Source organism: Protopterus annectens, chromosome 2.part1 (genome assembly GCF_019279795.1).
Source record: "Protopterus annectens isolate FY-2018-M chromosome 2.part1, PAN1.0, whole genome shotgun sequence".
NCBI classification, from domain to species: Eukaryota; Metazoa; Chordata; order Ceratodontiformes; family Protopteridae; genus Protopterus; species Protopterus annectens.
This window is the reverse complement of record NC_056729.1, coordinates 770,969,669-770,994,577: the sequence shown is the minus strand read 5'-3', so window position 1 is coordinate 770,994,577 and position 24,909 is coordinate 770,969,669. Positions and strand designations below refer to the sequence as shown.

The window sequence follows — 24,909 nt, the reverse complement described above, 5'->3', positions numbered from 1 at the left end:
GCCAACAGATATTGCCAATATACTGGCTGACAGATTCAGTGCCAACTTTACCTCTCTCTCCCCCAACAAAGGACCAATCACAATATCAGTAGATTGCCAGGGACCCAGTATTACTGCTGCACAGGTTAAAACAGCACTGTCCAAGGCCAAGAATACAGCTTCTATGGGACCTGACAATATCCCTAGCTGTGTTCTACATGTACTACAGAGTGAACTGGCACCTCACCTGTGTGCCCTGTTCAGTCACAGCCTCACCTCAGGCTTTGTCCCTACCGAATGGCGCACTGCTACAGTCATCCCTCTCCACAAAGTTGGAGCGACTACAGACCCTGGGAACTATCACCCCATTAGCCTGAGAAGTCCGATATGCAAAACTATGGAATGCATCATCATGGACCTAATAAACAAAGGTATAGGGAACCTCCAAATTCTGGATCCCACACAGTTTGGTTTTGTGAAGGGTAGATCATGCCTGCTTAACCTGGTCGACTTCTTTGAGTCAGTCACCAGAGCTGTGGATGAAGGCAAGGTGGTTTATACATCCTACCTTGATCTGGCCAAGGCCTTTGATGCCATTCCCCACTCAGGAATCATAGAAAAACTCACTAAGCTATGGTATTCATACCAACTATTTGCATTCCCTATATCACTAGGTGGATTGCAAATTGGCTCACAGATAGAACCCACTGTGTGAAAGTAGCTGACTCCAAGTCAGACTGTCGACCAGTCATGTGTGGAGTCCCACAGGGTTCGGTCCTGGGTCCTCTCCTGTTTGGTATCTACTTCTCTGAAGCCCAGGCCAACATGAAGGGACTCTGGCTGACAAAGTTCGCAGATGATTGCAAGTTGGGAGCCATAATTAACTCCCCAAGTGATGTTGACATCCTACAGAAAGGCTTCACTGAGACCAATGACTGGTGTCAGAATCATGGCCTTAAGCTCAATGCCAAAAAATGTGTCGTCATCCCCTTTGGAAAAAACCCAGTTCCCATGAATTACCACATCGATGGTAGTTCACTGAACACAGAAGGCATCATAAGAGATCTGGGAACACAGGTTGACAGCAACCTCTCTTTTGACCACCACATTGCCACTGTGGTCAGAAAGTCCTTCTGTGTGGCACATCTCATTACTAAGGGTTTAGCATCCAGGAAGAAAGAGGTCAGTGTCTCCCTCTACTCTTCCCTCATTAGGCCAATCATCGAGAACAATGCCCCATTTGGCATGTACATCACTAGACACCTACAACAACTGGAGAGGCCACAAAAATATCTCACAAAGAGGATCTTAGGCCTTAAACACATGTCCTAAATGGACAGACACAGAAAACTCCAACTATTCTGTGTCTCATATCGCTTACTTAGAGGCGATCTCTGCTTGACTTACAAAGCCATGTCTGACCCAGCTCTGTTAGAAATGCTACATCTAAAGAAATCCCAATCCCTCCGCACTACATGCTCCAGAGACCTCATCCTCATTACCACAAACAACAGAACAAGCTGGAGGAACAGGTTCATAACCCACAGACTGGCCCATGCTATGGAATAGACTTCCCATACATGTCAAGCGGAGCGCCTCACTGGCACTCTTCAAGAGAAATCTTGATGAGTGGATGGGAAATAGAAAATTCACCCCGGGGATCTCTCTAGTGGCTCTACTTGACAGAGGCACTGGGAACTAAGGTCGGGTGGCACGATGCCAGGGTAATACTATGGGCTAGGCTTGTAAAGGTTCCAGGGCCATTAGCCTAGTAGACACCTATGAACCTGTATGCTCACAGCAGTATGTATTTCACAGTACAATATCAGTGCTTGTTTCATGTTGCATTTTATTTTAATTAAGCTGTTTGCTGACTGCAGATTATGTTTCTCATTCCTGCCCAGAGAAGTAAGGCAAACATGTGTAAAAAACTAATAAGTAAGTAATGTTTTATTGTGTTCGCACTTTGGTCACCAACAGTACTGGGATGGTCTAGTGTTGTCAGGTGCTGTTGAGGCCTTACTAGGAATTCCATAATGTATTTAAGAATGCTGATTACACTGGGGTTTATGTAATTTTACAGTTAATGAAGTATGCTTGCATAATTTTATGATTGGAAGGAGAATTTGATCCCTGAAACACTGACTACTGCAGTCATCTGAAAAATGTTTTACTTGCTGCCCGTGCCACTATGGTCACTATTCTATTTTGAAAATGATTTTTTGTTATGTAAATGTATTGTTGCTGTTTAAAGCAATTAGCTTCTTTTTTCCCTAGAAATCACGGCACAGTCAGATGCAAGTGAAATACGACAGGACTGGAAGCCAACATTCCTTAGCAATGAAGAGTTTACCCAGCTAATGCTAGAGGTACTGCTGTTTTTTTTTTTTTTTACTTAATACATGTATACTGTATAAGACTAAATGCTTTCATTTCTGACTGCATCATGTTGTGCATATTAGCTGCCTTGTAGGCATTTTCAAGTATTCAGTACACTTGTTAGTGCATAAAGAGAATATGCATTGTGTTCAGTGAATAACATTTAGGATTCGTTGATTACAGTGGAGCCTCCAGATTCCTTTTTTTTTTTGATGGGGCACAATATGGACACTGTAGTTAGCTGGTGGGACATATAAGGAGCAAAAAACAAAAACTAAAAACTGTATGCAGGGCCAGGCTTAGGTAAAATAATACCCATAATGAAGGGCTGTATGGTGCCTTCTACTGCCCAGTGCTCACTCCGTAGTCCAAATCTTCCGCTTTCTTGTATCCCATATTTTGTCTTACTCTTCAGCTTTTTTCTTCAACCTTTGAATGCACTAAAACAAGACTACGCTGTAATACCTGTGAGGGAAGTGACTGAATTAAGCTGTGGGTCTGGGAGCCTAGCAGTTTCCAAAATCCATGAGTTTTCTTGACTCTCTGGAGGTTCTTTCTAGATTTTTTTAAAACAATTCTGCCAAAGAGTGAACAATAAGCATGGTTAAGGGAAAAATTAATCTTGCTGTTCAACTTTTCTTTTTTTCTGCATGCTTTCAGCACATCCGGACAGTCCAAGAGGATACTGTAACAACTGTGGGATCAGTAGTTTAGTTAGTAGCCATTGGGTTATAGAAGCTTTTTCCAACCTTTTGATCCATTGATGGCATAAACAAAAAAATACATAAGGATTGGAATTTTTATTTTCTTCTTTCAAAGAAGAAATAATTTGTGTCTGATAAAACAGATGTTCATAGTAAACTGAGAAGACAAATTGAGTATATACAAATTGTATTTGGGAACAGTGCCTGCCTGTCCCCCCTCTACCAAATAGTTACATCTTGTGTATTATTCTGGTGTTAAGCCAAGGCACAAATGACAACAGCCATATCTTTCAATTGGGCGGTGCCAAACATATATATCTGTACACATACATACACACAGCATGTCTTCCTTCTCTTAACCCCAAAAGGCAGCCACCTTCCATGTACCACTGTATCAATGAGCAGCTGCTTTCCTACACATCCTGCTGTTTCCAGACCACCAAAGATAGCCACTTGTATGTAATTCTGGTGAGTGTGATGGAAAGTGAAAGAAATTGCAGCCAACTTGTTACTCTTAAACACACTACAACCTCCCCCCCCAAACAAAAATGCAGTATTAGTTTTATACTGATTTCAATAAATGCAGTGCAGTTTGTGACTACTACTACCATGCCAGATCAGTGACTGTTCATTAACAGTGATCAGACAACAGCAGGAGTAATCTATTTTTATCTGCACATAACCTCTGTACCAGTCAGCTACGGCTATTATATTGACTTTGTTCAACTCAAGTGTCTGATGGTGCTAAAAAATAAACGATAATAGCAGTTATAGTAATGTATTTCAAGTCTGTTTCACATAAACACACGCAAAAGTATTCCATCTTATGTCACATAAATGTGCACTAGTCCTGCAAAACTAGTTTAAAGTGAGAGAACAAGAGGGTCTTTTTTCTTATCTGTGGACAGCTCCCACCAAGTAGTTATAGCCACTTTTGTGTACACTTCAGACATCTGCTTACTATAAAAGTGATGGGCATGTAATGTAGTTTATCTTTGTTCCAGATAAACAGTAGCCACATATTAGTGTTCCAAGTTACGTCACATTACTCTTGCAAAGCCAGAATACTGAGCAAAATAGCAGGCATTTTCCTCTACACACAACCTCAGCAATTATAGTTACTGATGTCAGACTGTTGTAAAACAAAATAAAGTGAATAATAAGTGCCAGACAGTAACATTATGTATTCACGTACCTTATATTGAATAACAGCTTCTGCATTACCACGTTTTTTCTGAAAAATATGGTTGTGCGTTAGGCCCAGCAAGCCAGCACGTAAAGCTCTACTGCCAATCATTAGCGGACCGGAGTTCCGCTGTGGCGACCCCTAACCAGGAAAAGCCGAAAGACACAAACAAACAAACAAAGTGAAGTTTGAAACTCCAATGTCTGTCATTGTTTTTATGACTGCATATCAGGAGCAGTCCAAAAAATGTGGCAAAATCAGCTGTAATCATCAGTGATTTTCCAGAAGTCAAACATTTTATGAGAGAAATGACAAAAATATGAGGAAAAAATTACAGACAGTTGGAAACTATGATGTCTGGTTGACTGAGTGAAAAAAAAATACTTAATTGCTACAAGCTGGACCATTCATGATGCTGCTGAATACAGTCCTAACACTGACCATTGGCTTCCATTGGTCAGAGTTCCCAGCCATTGTGGTTTGATCCACCCATTGTTCTTCTTTCGGCTTTTCCCGGTTAGGGGTCACCACAGTGGAACTCCGGTCCGCTAATGATTGGCAGTAGATTTTTACAGTACCGATGTGCCAGCCCAACCATCAACGAAGGCACACCCATTCATGCATGTCTTTCGGACGCTACTCGACCGCAAGGAGGACATGCAGACTCTACCCATTACAATCTAGGAAATGAGTCATACAGCCTCACAGTGACTTTCTAGTTCTATGATTCATCATTTATTTCAAGGGTGAGTCTGACCTGAAAGGCTAGAAATTAATAACTCCATCCGCAACTGTTACAGTACAGTAAAAAGCAAAAAAAAATGTCACCTCTTTCTATGGTCAGCATGGGACAACTCACCGAAACACAGTATTCCACAGATGGGGCAAATGATCCAGCATGGCCGGGTGTGGTGATGCCCATACTTGATTGCATTATTGACAGTGAGAAAGACAAAAGTATTGTAAGAACTATATGTTGTAATGAATAATCAGTGCATCTGGCATTTATGTCCTTGTAAGGTTTGCTTTCTAATTTCCCCCATTGACAGTAAAAGGATTATGCGTATTATCTTTTTGAAGTTTTAATTTATGATGATGGGTGAAGTGTTGCTGTACCTTGAAAAAAACGTAATAGTGTGCTTGAACAACTAAAAATGAATTGCCATCAGTGCAGGAACAAAGTGGATTCTATGGATGCCAATATGGTTGTCTGCACACAAATAAGAAAAACACCTTTGAAAGACCAGAAACTGCAACTGTTGTGACTAGCTAATTAGTATTACATAAATAACTGTAAAGGAATTCTACTTTAGGGTTGACTTTATTTTCATTGACTCATTAGAAGTAATTCAGCAAGTTGCACAAAAAAAAAGCAAAAACACCAAACCCAAAGGACGTATAAAACAAAAATCCACAAAATAACATCCAAAGAATGTACTCCAGTCAAGGAAATATTTACTTGGTGCTTTCATCCATGCATATAAAAAATCCACATCTTGCTTCTGCTTTTAAGGTATTCTTGTTCTATGATAATAATTATAATAATTACCAACAAGAGTAATGCATTATTGTTGAAGAATGCCAATATCTGTTTTGCACGATGGTCAAATGCAGTAGGATAGCAGCCACTGCTGTCTGTCTGCTTTGTAATGGCAGTACATTATTCTGGGAGATGGTTAATCTGAGCTTGTCAAGGTGAGAGAATGCATTGTGGCAGCAGCTGTTGCTGTCTTCTGTATAAACAAAGTTCTTCATCTCATTTTAATACGGCTCTGGTAAACATGGGGTATTGCAACCAGTGTGCATTTTAGACACCAGTACATAACTGAATAAGATGCTAGAAACTAAAATTAATAGTAATTTCATGGGAAATTTTTATAGCAGCACAAAATATATAGGAAATTATTTAAAATAATGTTTTATCTTGCAGTGCATCAGTGAGAGTTGAGTCTAGTTTTTTTTTTCCCTTATTTTCAGTTTGCATACAGCAGGACAAAGTAATTTAACCAGATTAGTTCTCTCAGATCACCCTCAAAAAGAGGCATGTTTACCTAGAGGGCTTATGTTGTGAACAGAGAGAAAATGTTCTTTGTTACTGGCATGACAACAGCTGTAAGATTACAACATTATTGCCATCAGGGTTACCCAGAAGTTTAGCATTTTCCATGCTTTGTTGCATTCAGATATATGTATTTGCAAAAATGTTTCATGTTGTTCAACATTGACCTAATGTGTCATATTAGTGGCTGGAGCTTGGCTGCTTTTTTATGGTGTGAAGGTTCTGACTACTAGACATTAACCATTCCAGACCATGTTCTCACTTATGAAATATATTTTAGCAAAATGTTTAGTTTGGAACAACCAGTTAAAGCATGCAGTTTTGAGCATTCTTGCTGGTTTCATTAACATTTTCAGGTTTACTCAACAGTGGTGCTGTAGCAACTAATGGAATATCAAGGCCTTTTAGATTGGAAATTTGATTGCTTTTCTTTTGGTTTTGTTTGTCTGATTGGGTGCTGGTCCCAGTTTCAGCAAAGGCCCATGGAGAAATGCCCTGTTTTACAGAATGAGTAGAAGGCAGTTATACAAGATATACATAATAAATCTACATACATAGAATAATAAATAGTTAGAGACAGTTAATCAAATCAAGAATACAGTAAAATATTAGTTAATATCAAACTTATAAGATTCTGGTTATTTTCAGTTGACATCAGCTGTAAATAAATATTAAGTAGGAGGCAGTGAAATAATTATAGGATGAAGATGGCTACAGATTATGAAAGAGTATTGAGGGGGTCCAGGTAAAAGAGAGATAGAGATAGTAGTGGAGAGGGGTAGATGATAGTCAGATAGTCAAGAGATTGTGAGGTAGTAGCTGTATGTATGGCCAGCAAGGGAGCCCGCAGGATTTTTTGCAGGGGGGGGTGCAAATCCAAGCCCCGCCCACATAGCCCCACCCTCTGCTGTCCCCGCCCACTCCACCCCAACCCCACCCCCACGCAGCCATTCCAGTGTCCCATTACTTGGCTATTTCTCCCCATTTGTCATAGACACTGTTCAAATCTCTCAGTGTGCATACTGTTTTATGCTTTACTTCTACTATGATTACAGATATTTGGATTTCATTTACAACTTTTATTTCAAATTTTATAGCACAAACACTGATAGACATTTACTAAACCTAAACAAAGCAATAGTCTTACAATGAAAACAGACTTAGCATTAAAACTTCACTACCTTTGAAACCCACGTTCACTGAAACAACATTGAAACCCGCACTCAAAGAAAATGCATCTGGCCAGTGGCAGGGTAAGTTTACCTTTGGGCTGTTTTCAAATCATAGGCTCCTTGCACACATTTTTAGAACCATGGAAAAATGTTTTGATTCACCTTCTGACTGTATTAATTATACTATATAATAATTGAATTATATCCCTTGTATAATACAGCACCACTTGTTAGAGCGTGTTTTAAATTTATAGTTCTGAACATTTTTCCTTTAAACAATGAAACAAATCATATGAACCAATAATGGCCAACTGCCCAATTCAGAACATTTCAACCATAAAGGGCCACTCTACTCAAACTTCTGTCATACAATCCAACAATTATCAATTAATATGCAGAATCTTTGCAGAAGTAAAAGTCATCTGAATAATTCCACATTAAAGAGATCTGAAACCAGTGAAGAGGTTGTTGCTAGATAACAACTTTATATTTCAGTGTTTAATCTGCAAATTCAATGCCTGCTGCCCTTGAAGAATAAATTGCCTACGTTATATTAAAAAAATGGTAAGCTGGTATATTGCAATAGGGAATGGGTGGCAAGCTGAAAAACAAGTTCATAGTTATTAGGCATCTCATCCAAAGGAGGACATACTCAGGACTGTAGCACTCCACCTCCTTAAAATACAAATCTACATGTTGTGGGAGTAGAACTTATAGCCTTCTGTATCAAGATGCAAGTATGCTACCTGCTGTGCTGCTTTAAAAATTCTATACCACAATAGTGATGCCATTTGCTAAACAAATCAGTTGCACATTTTAAGTAGGCTTAGCATGAGCAGCAGTAAATTTCTCTTCCCTTGAAGCTCACAATTCCTTGAAAATGCACTTGAAAATAAAATCCACCTGCTAACTCTAACTAGAGCATTTCACTCTCTATCTCACACACACCTCAACCTCTTAGTGCAAGAAATCTGGACAAAGCCTAAAATAAATAGGAACAGATTGTAAATATTGTTGTCATGAACTTAGAACATTGCTAGAATCTGCACCTGCTTCTGACAAAGTACCTTCTTGATGACACACAGGGCAAATGTATGTTTGTGCAGTTATTCAAACCCAGACTGTTTTTAAAATAAAAAAGTCACTTACTACCAAAGGACAAATTACACTACCAAAGAGAAATAAGTAGTAGATCAATAACTACAAATAGGTCTAATTAAAGAGCTGAATAATATTACCTATGTACTTTCCTCACAGTGCGACTCAGCTTCTTAACTACTACAATTTGTGCCAAACCTGAAGTGCTGAGAGCAAAACAGAATAATGGAATCACTGGAGATAATTGAAAATAGTTTAGAACATTACTTTGCTAAAATATTATGAAAACAGCATGAGCTACAGAATTTCTTGGGAAGAAATTGAAATGCAAAGTAACATTAGTCAACCATTTTATTTACAGCCCCATGGGTGCTTTATGTAATGAAATAAGTACTTTGCCTGCAATTTCATAACATGCACTTTTAGATACCTACTGTACCACGATGTATACTAGGTGGCCTAGTATACATCAAATGCCTTTTTTTTCAAATAGGGAATAAAATGTATTGTTTGAAAAGTAATTATTTCTATAGTAGCCTGCAGATATATATTTACAGGACTTCATATAAACTTATGCATGTATTTCAGAACCTCTTACATTAACCTTTATAAAAATTTGTTAAGTAAAGTTATATGTCTATGAACTTTAACTAAGAGCAACCATATGAATTTATTGGTGTGTGTGTGTGTGTGTGTGTGTGTGTGTGTGTGTTTTTAGGATGAGTAGTGAAACTATATGAAATCAAGTTCCTTATTCCTACTAGTATCATACTAAATTCAGTTAGTAAATATTTAACATTTAGTCCAGTTAATAAAACAAAGTTAATATTTTATTTCAATGAAAAATGTTTGTTTTTCAAGAGAATACAATTTGCTCCACTATTATAGTTGGTTGTAAACCTTCCGATAATATATTATGCTCTAGATCTCAAGACTAAATCCAAAGAAGTTTCCTTTATGATACCACCCTGATAGGATGCCTACCTTTGATGCTCCAAGAGCATTCAACTGGGGAAGCTGACCTCTAGCTAACACTACTTATCACTCCTAAAGTGGTACTTCATAAGATGTTGACCTGGGATTGCAAGCAGGCACCTCTTCCTCATTTCTTGCTCCATAGTGCCTGACCTCACTAATATATTGCTTGTGTCCGGTCCAGCAAGGCAAACACCTTACCTCTGCACCAGTGGGCTGGCTGCTGTAAGCAATCCTGCCAGACTTTAATAGCATGGTCAGAGTATGCAGCAGTTTATTTCTTAACTCTGAAGGTGTGGTTTCATAATCATAAATGTTGGACTACTTTTTTCTGCTATATGAAACTGTGCAAGGATAATTCAAATGAGAGAATTAAGAATAAAAAAAGGCTGCATACATGTCTGCCTATTACAGAACTAAATGCACATAGTTTCTAAAACTATTTTTTGGAAACACCACATTCTGGCCACACTTTAATGTTAATGCATCTAAAATGTAACATCCCATCACTAATATATTATAAGATATATATAATTTGATGAGCCACACTGCTTACATCAGCTGGGTTACTTAGATTTCACATGTGAAGATGGGCAGATGACAGGTGCAGACCTCATCAATGACTTTTAATCAGGAGCCAACTTTTCCCTTTGTAGAAATGAAATATTTATTTTTGAGCATGTGCACAATTAAGGAATCAGTGTGAGAAAAATCCACATAAAAAATAGCAAGATGTGAGATAGAAATCAGTCAACATATATGTGGGTGCATGGCAACAGATTGAAACATCTAAATATCTACAAAAATATCTCATGTACGAAATACCAATAGTTAAAAGCAATCTAAGTACAAAACATTAATAAAACCTAATCACATCTCAAACCAGTATTTGGTTGCACTCCCACTTCCCCTGCTAATTATATATACCATCTTCGAAGTGGTGCAACAGTGATGAAAGGCCATATACCCTTCCTTGGTGTAACTTCAATTTTATAGATATTTTTTCTTTAGATATTTTTAACTGTTGATATTTTGAACTTTAGATATTTTGTCAACATTTAAGCTGTTAATATCTAAACTTTCACTCTACCTTTCACATCTTATATTTCAACGTTTCAAGTTAATAAAAGAAGCAAGCTAATACAGTTCTTAGTTTATGCAACCCACCCACTCTGCATCATGCTGTACTCCCAGATCCCTCACAACATTTAGCTGCTACATCTGTTAGAAAATATATAACTAGAAACAAAAGGCAGCAATTAATGAAATTTCTGTTTTGTCTACTTTGCAAAATGCATGGTATTTTAGGGCAAACAATTTTATGAAAATCCAGAGGAAGAGGTTCTCTTAAAATGTTAAAGTACAGACCAGCTCCCCAGTGCCCAGTAACTACGGTAACTAATACTTTGCGAGAAGCATTATATGATATTGCAGTGCAGAATATATCCCCATATCACCCCCCACATCTTATGCATCCTGTATTTCATTGCATCAAATCTGCAAAATAGCTGGGTAGTCTGCTTCTTTTCCTACCAGTCACATAGTGGAGAATGTTATCTGCCATTTTTTTTTTGTCAGCCTAGCTAGTCACAACAAAATCAATCACTAGTGACATATTCTACATGTTTGTAAGTAAGCAGAGGCAAGCCTGCATGAGGCTGTCTCCATTAAATGTATAAAAAAAAAAACTTCTGCAGTGTAAGGTTCTTCCTTTGCTTGCCCTTTCAAATTTAAAATATCTTTGTTATAATTCCAGCAGTCTGAAATTTCAATGAGGAACTTAAAGTGAACCTACAGGTAATGAGAATAGTCCTCATGAAATTTAATTGTGTAGCTACCAGTTCAACAATGAATTCTTAGAATATTAAAGTAAAATTGATAGAGATGTAACTGAAAAATCAGGAGAATGTAGTGTTTGCAAACTACAAAATCAAGTAACAGTAGCTGACAAAGCAGAGTTTCATACATTATTTTCTCCTGCATTTTACCAACTTATGTTTAATCTGTTTGTATTGCATTAGCTCTTGGTCATTTTTTTTAAATTTATTTATGTATTTGTGTGTGTGCTTACATTTTTGTTGCAACATTTGTACCAGTTTGAGCTTAGGTGATTCTCGTAATTATTTTCTAGGAATGCAAAGCATTATTAAAAAAAATAACATACAGGATTGTGTCTGTGTCTTTGTCAACCTGCTTATTGTGTTTGATTCATGAACGTGAAGAAATTCACAACAGCCAAGCTCAAGAGTTGAATCTTGACATGCGTGACAAAAAACCTAAGCTGAGTTATGATCAGACACCCAGTCATTTGTTGCACATGGCACTTTACCTTCTGCCTAGTACTGCAATAGTTAGAGCGCTAAGCATTTTTCTGCTTTGAAAGCTGTAACATCACCACAGAATAACAGTGCACAGTGCAAATAGTTTTAAAAGCTATAAACCCTTTAAACATTTCATTCAAGGTGCAAATTAAATATTTATCAGTTCTTAAAGCTACTTGTGCTTTCTGCTGCATAACCTAACATGAACTAGAGCTCAACATCAATGGAGGGGCACTAAAGATATTTTGTTAAACACCTTTATGTTGTCATAAAGGTGCTTAACAAGCAATTCTTTCACTTAGTTTGGGCTAGTAATTGCAGCACTGGATGTGCTACTCATTTCTTAATATTGCCTTACACATATCTTTTTGATTAATCTGTAGCTGCTAAGCATGTAAAAGGACATAATATATCATTGAATTTCCAGGTATCATAAAATATGAGATTATTATAGCAGAAGTTAATAACAGTACATTAATTATGTCATGACAGCACTATCTGGCATTCAAAGTGGAAAAGTTTTCTCAGCTGAAATCTAATGGTTTGGTTATTTGTCAGAAGGGACCATTCAGTGAAAAAAAAACAAATATCTTCTAATGGAGCAGCGTTAATTTCAGTATTGTGATTGTCATAGCCATTCACTGCCCTCATGTGTATTAATCAGGAGAGCAGGTTTCTTGCATAATAGAAGAAAATATTAATTGTTGTCACTAATGCTGCCTTTAAATGAATCATGTAGCTGCTGTTCTAGAATTTATGGCAGCATCTTTAAATATTAGTAACTTCACTAACCTAAAATGCAGGAAACCTGCATGTGATAAGAGCATGTACTCAATAACAGTAACTTACTTTTCTTCAACAAAGAGACTGTTTATATTTTTTGTGAGTGTGTTTTTCATATTTTTTTTGAAGAGGTATAAAAATTGCAATAAGGGTGATAAAAACCTTCCTTTTAAATATTTATCCTCACAAGTGAAGAGTTTCAAGGCCTATCAGATTTAACACACCCTGGTGAGTTGCACATCTCAATCCAGGCTAACAGAGTCTGTGTCTCTTGTTGGTTAACAACCACATCAGTTACCACTGGTTAAATGCTAATGTTTCATAATATTCAGAAACCTTAGAAGACAGAGGATTTTGCTAAGCAGATATTTTTTCCATTATGTTACAAGGGTGTTCAGTAATCTCAATATATGCATATCCAGGATGGAGGACTGTCGAAGATTGCTTACTCCATTATGAACAAATGGCCATGACATTACCCCTAATTCATACATAAATTTGGCTTCAGGCAGGAATGGTACTTTCAGGAGCAAATCAATTGAGGTACGAGTCTCTTACTTGTAATGGAGTCACAGTTTATTAGGCTGTGTTTGCAGCTGACATTAATTCCATTAACGCCTTTTGAATCTGGATTGGTTTTGTTTTGACACCATATATTTTTTATTGACACAATGGAAGCTGTTGCTTCTTGATTACTAATCTGCACAGCACTTCTAGTCTCCTGTAATCTGACCCTTAGATTCTTCAAGGAACCTTGTAAATATACATAATAAACTTGTTTTGGCAAAAATCAAGATTTTGTGATGACTTTTCTCAGATGCACCTGCCACACTTCACTAGACAGCATGTGCCAGTTAAAACACACAGCCTTGATGTGCTATGAAAAAGGCAGGATCCACTCAATGATCTTCTTCATAGAGGTGTTCATATATATAACGCATATCATTCTGACCACAAAGTATAGAAGTAGCCTAGCCAATTTAATGGACTTAAGTACTTCCCTTTCTCCTGTGTAATAAATTCTCAGCACAGGCGGCTGTGTTATTTAAAATTCATAAACTAACTCTTGATAATGAAATTAAACAGCCTGCTTAAATGAAACGGAGCACAAGACAGCTCTGCATAAGAAACGTCTGCATTTAGAAATGAAATGAAAGCTTATTACACCCCTTAATTGAAACGGAGCACATCACTACATAAGGACATGAAACGGAGCAACAATTGCATATGGAAATTAAATGAAATGGAGCTTACCGACCCGTGGGAGTTGACTTAGTGTGGCTACCACTACCAGGAACTGATGAGATCATTTTTTTTTTCCGCGCACTTTTGTGATTTAAATTACGTAGCTTGCGGCACATGCATGAGTCAGGTCTTGCAGCTGTAAAAGTGGGAGGGTGCTTCCTTCCTCCTCGCCCTATGGTTACGGCGCCTAAAACGGGATGCAAAGGGCGTTCTTAAACAGGAATGCCCTTTCTTTAAAAAAAAAAAAAAAACTTTTTTTTAAAAATGAAAATAAAATTAATTTCTCAGCCAGCCCATTCCAGGGGGGTGCAAGTGCACCCCCTTGATGGCCAGTTACATAAAAGAGTGTTGAGAGTTAGTAAGGGCTTGGAGATTATCCAGGAACATCACTTGTACAGAGACGGTATCTGAGTAAGCAGGATTTCAGTTGAGTTTTAAATGATTTTTAAGCATTATTCTTGTCATATTGCTAGTAGAATGGAATTCTGGAATTCAGCAAGATTGTAAGAAAGTAGTGAGTGATTTGGCAGCAGAATTGTTGGGTTTGGATACATGTAACAGGTGTTTGTCTGATGAACGTACTAGCCAGGAAGGATTATATATTTCTTTGAGGTGGGAGATGGATAGACATTTGCTAGGTTTATACACAATGTTATAGATTTGTGGAAGTTGTGAGTAGGTTAGATAATGTGGGAATTCCAGCCACTGTAATTCCCTTAGGGTGGTACTGTGGTGGGTTCTGTTTGGAAGGTTGGCAGTGACCTTGGATGTTATTAAAGATGGGTACAAAATATGTTACAGTAGGAAAGAAGATAGAGGAGGCAGCGTGTTTTCTTGAAGTGTTTGAGAGAAAGGGTTTGGCTGTCTAGAGGGAATATAGTTTTAGTTGTAATTTTTTTTCACTGTATTTTAGATATGTGTCAAATTTTAGGATCTCATCTACACAGCTGCTTAACAATTTAGTATGTGTGATGAGTTCAATTTTTGTTTTGTTGGATGAGGTAACTGAGAAGGACGTTTTGTTGATTGTAAGTTGTTTTGGAGTAAATAGGATTAGTTTGGATTTATTTGGTTTTAGGAATAGTTGGGCAGATGTCAGCCAGGTTTCTGTAGAGAAGGACTCCTGGGTCTCGTCTTTCTTTCAGCTTTTCCCGGTTAGGGGTCGCCACAGCGGAACTCCGGTCCGCTAATGATTGGCAGTGAATTTTTACGGTGCCGAGTTGCCAGCCCGACACCCAACCTTCAAAGAAGGCACACTCATTTACACACGCACCTACCTGCATGTCTTTAACGTCACTCGACCGCAGGGAGGACATGCAGACTCCACACAGAAGGCGCTCCAGCCGAGAATCGAACAGGAGAACCTCTTACTTTGAGGCGACAATGCTAACAGCTGCATCACCGCGGCTGCAGAGAAGGACTCCTGGGTAAGTTCTTATATTTTTTTGAGATACAGATAACTGTGGATTCATATGCATACTGTACTACAGATGCAGTTTTACAGGCTTTATGTAGGGTATTGATAAAGATGTTAGAAAGAGCCCAAAGACTGACCCTTGTGGTCCACCATTTAGGATGGGGAAGAAGGATGAGATGTCTTTTTGCCACTTGACAGCTTGAGGTCTATTTTAGAGGTAGCTATGAAACCGTGATATAGCAGTGGTGCCGATTGCTAGGTTATAGAGCCTGTGTAGTATAATGAAGTGTGAGATACCATGTCAAAGGCCTTTGATAAGTTAAGGAAGAGGGCAGACAGTAGGTTTCTGTCATTCCTGTTTGTGTTTATTGTATTGATGAAACTAAGTAAAGTGGTAGAAGTAATGTGTTGAGGAGGAGAAAGCCACGCTGAGATGAAGAAGGGAGTTCATTTAGTGTGTGGTAATGTAAGAGTTGCAACTGGACACATTTCGCAAGTATTTTGGATGGTGGAGAAAATGGCAGTGGGGCTGTAGTTGGAGAGTTCATCTGAATACCTCCTTTGTGGAGGGGAAGAATGTGGCTTTTTTCCAGAAGATAGGGACATATTCTTCACTGATGGAGTGATTTATTAGAATTGAGATTGGAGTAGTCTAGTGCTTCTGCAGCCATCTGAAGTTATTCACCAGGTAGGTTGTTGGGGTCTAAGGGGGTGGGTTTCAATTTAAGTAATTTTTTTTTTATATAGGTAGTGGTGACTGGTTGGAATGAGAGGTTATGAAGAGGAATGGTAGGTGGTGCTGTTGTCTGGTTGTTGGTATTTGAGGAATTTTGATGGAGTGATTTATTAGAATTGAGATTGGGGTAGTCTAGTGCTTCTGCAGCCATCTGAAGTTATTCACCAGGTAGGTTGTCGGGGTCTAAGGGGGTGGGTTTCAATTTAAGTATTTTTTTTTATATAGGTAGTGGTGACTGGTTGGAATGGATGGTTATGAAGAGGAATGGTAGGTGGTGCTGTTGTCTGGTTGTTGGTATTTGAGGAATTTTGATGTAGTGATGAGACTGAATGAAATGGGAGTTGAAAACAGTACAGTTAGAAGAGTTACTGTTAGTATTAAGTGTAGGAGATGGTTAATTCGTGCATCCGGGATTGATCTCTAAAAGTTGTCACTTGTTTTGGCTCACACTGTTTAGCAGGCATCACTTGTCAGTGTGAAAGAAAAGCTGCTTGTGAAGAAATGTTAAAGTAATGTTTTAAGAGTAAACCACCTTCTAGGTATATCTGTAGTAGAAGTAATGGTTTCTTACTTTGCAGCATGCCTCTGGAAGGGCAGAGTCATTATTTTACTTATTAACTGTCAAAATTTGGTTCTCAAATTCCTGTCATACAAATTTCATGAAAGTCTCACACTTTTCCAAATAATTATACTTTTTGTATATCTTGGAAGTTATTAAAACCGTATTGTAATGTCATGTAGCCCTCAACTGCTTGTACAAGTCCCTCAGGCAATCATTGTGGTCATTTAAGTTTGAGACCCCTGCTCTAAAAGCTCATGAGAAAGCCTTTTCAACAACTTGCCCTATGAATCTTCCAGTGTACAGTGCTCAGGAGTGCAACATGGCTAAGTGGGAAGATATTTTCCTCATAGCTCCAGAATCTGAAGTTCAGTCCTGATTTCTGGTCAATGTCTCTGTGCATTTTACATGTTCTCTTCACAACTAGCTTTATCCCACCTTCCAAAACATGCTGGTTGACTAACTACACTAATCTACCCATATATTTAAACAGTACTCATATTTATCCTTGTAGTTCAAGACCAGCATAAGTAAATGATCCAAACTCTTCAAACAAAGGCACTTCATTCATCTGTAAGAACAGGCTACATCTAACATTCCCAACCCTCCTATTTTTCTTTCATAACAGCACTACTTTCCAAGGTACTCCCTCATTATGATTTCCCCAGAAAAACTTATTGGTGAGTCTTTTCCATTCTTCCTCGCCTGGTTGACATAAGCACTCTTGCTCAACATATAATATTAAAGGCACTATTAACATTTTAGCTTCTAGTACTTTACAGTCCTCTTCCATAAAAATAATTTTCCACTTAACTCTGGAAATGCTTGCAAGGCTGTTTCATCCCACATTACATAGGTTCATAGGTGTGTACTAGGCTAATGGCCCTGGAACCTGTGTAAGCCTAGCCCGAGAAGACTCTATGGCATCATGCCGCCCAAAGTTAGTTCCCAGTGCCCCTGTCAAGCAAAGCCACTGAAGTGATCCCCGGGGTGAACTTCCTATTGCCCATCCACTCGAAAAAGATTTCTCTTAAAGCGGGCCAGTAAAGTGCTCTGCTTGACATGAATGGGAAGTTTGTTCTAGAGTATGGGAAGTCTCTGGGTTAGGAACCTGTCCCTCCAGCGTGTTCTGTTTATTGTGGTAATGAGGTTTAGGTCCCTGGAATGTGTGGCACAGAGGGATTGGGATTTCTTTAGGTGTAGCATATCTAGCAGCTCTGGGTCAGACATGGCTTTGTAGGCCAAGCACAGATTGCCTCTAAGTAGGTGATAAGAGACAGTGTATAGCTGGAGTTTTTTGAGTCTGTCCGCATAGGGCATTTGTCTAAGGCCCAAGATCCTCTTAGTGAAGTATTTTTGTGGCGTTTCCAGTTGTTGTAGGTGTCTAGTGAGATACATACCAAATGGGGCATTGTATTCTGTAATCGGGCTAATGAGAGATGAGTAGAGAAGGGATTGTGACTTCTTTCTTCCTGGATGCGAAACCTTTTGTAATGAGATGTGCCACATAGAAGGACTTTCTGACTACAGTGGCAATGTGGTTATCAAAGGAGAGGTTGCTGTCAACCTGTGTCCCCAGGTCTCTTATCACACCTTCAGTGTTTAGTGGACTACCGCCTATGTTGTAGTTCATGGGCACCGAATTTTTCCCAAAGGGAATGACAATGCACTTTTTGGCTTTGAGCTTAAGGCCATGGTTCTGGCACCAGTCATTGGTGTCAGTGAGGCCTTTTTGTAGAATGTCTACATCAGTTGGAGAATCAGTAATGGCTCCCAGTTTGCAATCATCTGCAAACTTGGTCAGCCAGAGTCCCTTTGTGTTGGCTTGAACTTCAGAGAAGTAGATGCCAAACAGGAGAGGACCTAGGACCAATCCCTGTGGGACACCACTTGTAACTGGTTGGTAGTCAGATTTGGAGTCCGCTGCTTTCACAGCGCGAGTTCTGCCAGTGAGCCAGTTGGCAGGCAGCCCATCTTATGACATTGGGTTTTATGCCTAGTTTATCTATGATTCCTGAGTGAGGGATGGTGTCAAATGCCTTGGCAAGATCTAGGTAGGCTGTGTGAACTACCTTGCTCTCATCCACAGCAATTTCCCTAGACACTAGCAGATGAACGTCCCTTTTTAACCACACCCCCAAAATATTTCATATTTTTTGGCACCACAACAATGAGTAAATTTGCACCAAATCTTGTGTTGGGGTAAAGTTTGTCACTTTGACCTTTGTTTTCCCCTTCATTTACCTTATAACCTACTATTTGAGTGATTACTTGCAGTTCCCCAAATAGCCATTTTAAATGCATTTCAGGTCTGATAAATACAAGATGATATCATATGCAAACAAGTCTAGCTTTTCCTTTCTGTTCTACCAAAAATAGCCCCTTACTGGAAAAAGTCGAATGCACACTTGGTTGAATGTGCTTTAAGATCAGCATTTAATGGAGAAATGGCGATTCTCCTTTTCCCCACTGTTGTGCAATCTCTGAACTGGTATGTGTTGTTGTGTCTTTCGGCTTTTCCCGGTTAGAGGTCGCCACAGCGGAACTCCGGTCCGCTAATGATTGGCAGTAGATTTTTAATTGCCGAGTTGCCGGCCGTGACGCACAACCTTCAACGAAGGTACGCCCATTCACGCATGTCTCCACACAGAAGACGCTGTAGCTGAGAATCGAACAGGACAATGTCTTACTGTGAGGCGACAATGCTACTGCAGCACCACCACCGCAGTGGAGTGGTATGTGTAATTAGCAAAAATATATATTTTTTTATTTCAATCTAATGTTGGTTCGATGTTTTCTTTCAAGGTTTTTTTTCCCATGATGTTTTTATTTCATTTTAATTAACTAGATCCTAGGTATGTGTGTTTTTTTTGTGTGTGTGTGTGTGTGTGTGTGTGTGTGTGTGTGTGTGGATATGCTTTAAAAAAATTAAAATCAGAACACTGGCATTCATTTTTGCGAGACTGAAAATACCGAACATGCCCTATTCTCCACTGTAGTCTGATCTCATATTTGGTATATATAGTTAGGGGGGGTGGGGGTGCAGCCCCACACATTGGGAGTGTGGTGGGCATAGCCCCCCACCTGGGTGGGTTTTAATTACTTTGGTGTGTATTTAGTTTGTTTGGTCAAGTGTTTACTTAACCTGGGAAAGCTTCAGCGTTCGGGTATGTCAGGTTTCGGTATTTTAGTCTCACGAAAATGAATGTCTGTGTTCTGATCTTCATTTTTTTAAAGTAGATACGTGTGTGTGTGTGTGTGTGTGTGTGTGTGTGTATACACACACACACACACACACACACATAAAATTATACCTCTCAACCATACTTGGTATTTCAAGTAGTTTTGAGGGCAAAATAGTGGGGTGCCACAAATTCCTGAGTGGTCCCTTCAGATCCCGATTTTTTATTTACAATTTGTAGTTACTGCTAACATCACGCATTGCCAGCACATCCCCCAATGTCATCAACGTGCAGGAGCATGCGTGAGGACATCAGCGTCCTGAGACACTGCCTGATTGCCTATCGGAGACTGGGAATACGCATCTATTTAATGAGCCATTTCATCTGCCGGCACTAGACTTTACGTTACAGTAAACAAAACTAAGAACAAAAGAGGCAGCAGACAAACTAGTTAAAAATCACATAGCTGGGATTTTAAATACAAGGTAACTTTGGTTATCTGGAGAAGTTCAAAGGCAGAAATTGGGCAAAAGCATTTATTTATGTTTTTGATTTAATAAATGTATTAGATTTTAAGTTTAGTGGGTTTGTTTCCTCTCAGCTCCAGTTAACAGTGAACAAAAAGCCCAGCTGGGGAGGTATGAAGAGCTTGCCACTGGAAGCTATTTGTAACAGGTGATGGACATGGGCTGTATCCAGTTTTATGCTCTCGTAATAGTCCACCCCCAACAGTTTTGTACAACTAAACAATTGAGTTACCAGTCTAAGCAGAGCTTAAAAATAGTAGCGCTGATTATAAATGACTTATACAGGATAGTGCCCATAAGCGATGTGTAAAAGTCCTTCACAGTTAGAAGTAGCAAATGATCCTCAAGCGACTTGTTATGCAACAACTGTTTTGGTTTTTGTAACAGCCATGCAGTTTGCTTCAGGAGTAATCCTTCTTACCATTGAATAACTTAGAAGTCATCCAGTACTGTTCTCTCCAAATTATTTGAGAGGTAGATCAAAATGTCAGGGCTTGCCATGTAACTTCTTGTGTGGAGTGACAGCTTTAGTAAGAGTTACAGTGAGAGCTGTGAGTGAAAGAAAATTGCTGCCCACACGGGCACCTTTGATTCTTGTAAGAAGATATAGTATAGTTGCCCATTTAATTTGGAGCATATCTAGGTAATGCTGCCTTTGAATTCATGTGTTTGTGTTTATTTTTTTTTCAGAAAACCTCCGTTTAAATGCAGTTCTAATCCTCGGTTAAGTGGTTAAGGGGCTTTTTTATGTGCTTGTGTCTCAGAAGCGATGCAGTGATAATACTTAGGTAGAAGATGAGAGTGTTTGTTTTAAACTTTATCTGTCTTTTAAAAAAGTTTACAAAGTTTGACAGAGTAATGAGGATCAGAAGCTGTCAGTTCACAAATAGCCTTTTATTGATAGTACCACTGAAAATATTTTGTATGTCATGGATTGTCAAATGTTTTGCCACTGTTTCAGATGCATTGCTTTTCATTGATTTATCACATTGTGAACTAGAGTTTAGTTATTTTTTTGGGTGTATTCAGATATTAAGTATCTTCTTACATTTAGATTTTTTTTTAATTAGTATCTCGGAGAGTGATGCACCTTTGTTTATTTTGCCAGCTTATTGAAAACAAAATGTAAATAAAATTCCTTCCATCTGCATTTCTGCTTTTGCTTCACAACTCTGAGTCAATGTACTTATTCTTGTATTGATTGTGTAAAATTGGATAAGGTGGGGTCTGGTTGCATGACGAAAAGCATGAAGGTTACGAAAGTGTACCGTGTGCCTTAGAGTAAGCTGGGCAGAGACTTTCTGTTTCTCTTTTGATCTATGTTCTTCATAACAGATAAGCTTTAATTATACAGGAATAAGGGACAAAGCCAAGCAAAAAAGAAAAAAACAAAGGTGGGGGGCTCACTGCAGAAAGTACATAGCTTTTGTCCAAGTTCACATTCCATCCTCTCTCTTTCTTGTTTTTGCAGATCAGGAGGGCGGCCACGGTGGTGCAGTGGTTAGCATTGCTGCCTCACAGCAAGAGGTTCTCTGGTTCGATCCTCGGCTGGGGAGCCTTCTGTGTGGTGTCTGCATGTCCTCCCTGTGGTCGCGTGGGTTTCCTCTGGGTGCTCCGGTTTCCTCCCACATCCCAAAGACATGCTGTAGGTGGATTGGACACACTAAATTGGCCCTAGGTGTGAGTGTGCCTTCTGTGGAAGGTTGGGCGCCGGGATGGCAACTCGACACCGTAAAAAAAAACTCCACTGCCAATCATGAGCGGATGGTGATCCGCTGTGGCGACCCCTAACCGGGAAAAGCTGAAAGAAGAAGAAGGATGTTTCAGGGATCTGTCTTACTAACATTTCAGCTTGCACTGTCTTTCATTCAGTAGCATAGTCACACTGCATTACTTTTACTTTCGGGTAGCAGTAGTGATGTCGTAGTTTAGCGTTCAGACTTTTCTATTTAGCAGTTATGCAAGTGGAAGCTCTGCAGATTGTAAAGGCATGTTATTCATTTCTGGAGTTGAAAGTTAACAGGCTGAATTTTTTTTAGAATCATTTTTCTTTATCAGATTTAACAGCTTTAATTCATTCCATTAACTCCTCAATAAAGGGCTTGTGGTCTAGGCAGGTGAATGAATTGTAGACCATCGTCTGATACAACTTCAAGTGTACCATATATAGCAAAAGCAGACTTTCAGTACTGTGTTAAGTGTTAGTATTACTGGTAGTGTCATCCGGGAATAGTACAGTTGTGTATGTTACACAACATATTCTCGGTGTTGTTCTTCATCTTCTGAACATATTTCAAGTTTCACACCTTTCAGCCATATGTAGTCAATCTGCTTAGATATCTATATTGGTCAGTAAAGAATACCATTTGCTTTGCTTTTTGTTTACTTTTGGTAACTCCTAAATGGGACTCAGATTTTTATGACATAGCCTCAGGTAGCTGAGTAGGAATACTTCTTCCCTGTAAACATTAAACCGTATATGTATGAAAGCTATTCACAGCATGGAACATGTACTGTAGTGTCTGGATTTCCTAGCTTAATGTTATGTGGTCACCTATTTAATACTAGGTTTTGAAACAGATGCATTTCCCTTGTCTTATTTTACAGGTTCATAGTTACAGTAAACTCTCAGTTAACTGGAACTCAAGCAACCGACAAAAAAAATCGAAGAAATACAGTGCAATTTTCATGTGTTGCACTTTCTATTTCCCCCCCTGCAGAAACTTACCTTACATTTTGAGTTTGAGTTTTAAAAAGGAAGATGGGAATAAATTCCCTCTCTCCCCAACCTGAGAACAAATCAAGCCAAACAGATAGTATAGGGTACAGTATTAGTCAGGCCTGTTTTTAATAGTAACTCTCAAGCAACCAGAAACTACAAATGTCCTTCTATTCTCATGTTGCAGTATTCTTACTGTGGGATCCTCCGCCTCAGGCGACCTGAACATCGGCTCCTACACAAAAGCTTAAGCCTGGTTGATGCTAGTGCATGGAACGTCACATCCAGGGCTATAAACCAGGGGCCTTAAATGTGATGTTTGCATGCACAGACCTCAGGACTTTTCTGCCGCAGTCGACAGATCGATCACTTTTCTCCTCTTCTTCAAGACGTCTAAAGTTAAGTACCCCGCTGGGGAATTCTTCTTATTTTTGCTTGCGTTTAGGTTGTTGCCTGTTCTTAGCCGATGTACGTTAGGAAGGGAAAATGTAGATGTGGATGTCAAATTCCGCAGAAAGACTCCCATGATCTTTGTTCTGTTTAGGCCGGGAATACGATCATACCTCCTATACCAACTGCCAGTCGTTTGTTCCCAAAACTCTTAAAAGCCATCTGTCTGCCCTCAGTCTACATCTTGAGAACCAGAGGCTAAAGAATTTAGCATTAAGAATGGATCCAGAGTCAGAAGCTCAGGCAGAACCACCAAAGAAGAAGGCCAAAGTTTCAAGACCTGCCACTTCTGCCCCTCTGTCATCGGACACCCCGCCAAAATCCAATGTAGGTGTTGAGGGACATCCGCTAGAACTGACTACTTCTGCAACTACCCTTGAGGAAGCCACTTCCGAAGTACCGGTAGGCACTTCCACGGAGGTTATCTTGACGTCGGCTATTATCGAAGTCGAGGGGAACCAGGCTCCACCAGATGACCTTCCGTGATCCAGGATTCCAATTCCTCCTCTTTAGGCCAGATCCCTGAAACTAGACCCACAGCTTCTACTAAATCAACTCCTTTAAAAAGGAGACAAAAGAGCAAGCAGTTGTTTGCTCCTTTGGAGGAACAACCAGACTGGCAGTCCTTTTCACAGTCTTTGCTTCAGGACGTCATGGCCCTTAGGCCTTCACCCTCCTCAGCACCCACCTTACCTGTACTAAGCCCAAGATCTGCCTGAGCTACCTCTATCCTCCCTTCCCTCTCACAGGAGGAAGAAGCCTCCTCCTCCTCAGATGAGTCAGTTACTTACTCTTCCCAAATAGCTTCCCTCTTGGAATACTACTCCCCAGATGAAGTTCCATTGAGGGAGCCTTCCCTCCTGAGGACAGTATATTTGGAGAGACTATCACAAAAATGAGGGACTATTTTAAATGGTATACAACCCAGATGACAGAAATTCAAAAAAGGTATTTTGAACTGCTCCAGGTTGACTCACCCTCCCCATCAGCCATCACTCCGGTGATTCCAGCATACGTAGATGCATTCGCATCAGTCTCAAAAAAAACCCTGACTCTCAACCACCTGCTCCTAAGAGACCTGATTGTTTCTTTAAGGTCCCTGACAACCACAAATTCCTGGTAAGGCCCCCTTTGGTGGACCCCACTGTGATAGCAGTGGCCCCAGACAAACAGTCAAGACTTATTCCATCTTCGTCACTCCTGCCTTCAGACAAGGATAGCAAGGTAATGGACAGGCTGGGCAAGTTTGGGAATTAGTCTCTCGGAGTAGCATATCACTGCAGGCAGTCTGTATTCCATCCCAGGAAAACCACCAAGCGGATGCCCTCAGCAGATCATTCTGTCTGCATCACGAGTGCATGTTGCACAGAGAAGTATTCCTAGACATTTTCCACCAGTCGGGCACACCCCAAATAGAT

The 24,909-nt window shown here is 39.5% G+C and overlaps 1 protein-coding gene across 1 annotated transcript in view; it reads left to right on the top strand.

Annotated features, from left to right (window-relative positions):
* CLOCK (clock circadian regulator) overlaps positions 1 to 24,909 on the top strand; it is a 2,173,159-nt gene that overhangs the window by 977,711 nt on the left and 1,170,539 nt on the right. Inside the window, exon 8 of the mRNA XM_044062477.1 lies at positions 2,257 to 2,348. Within this exon, the coding sequence (XP_043918412.1) occupies positions 2,257 to 2,348 (92 nt within the window). The remainder of the gene's footprint in view (positions 1 to 2,256; positions 2,349 to 24,909) is intronic.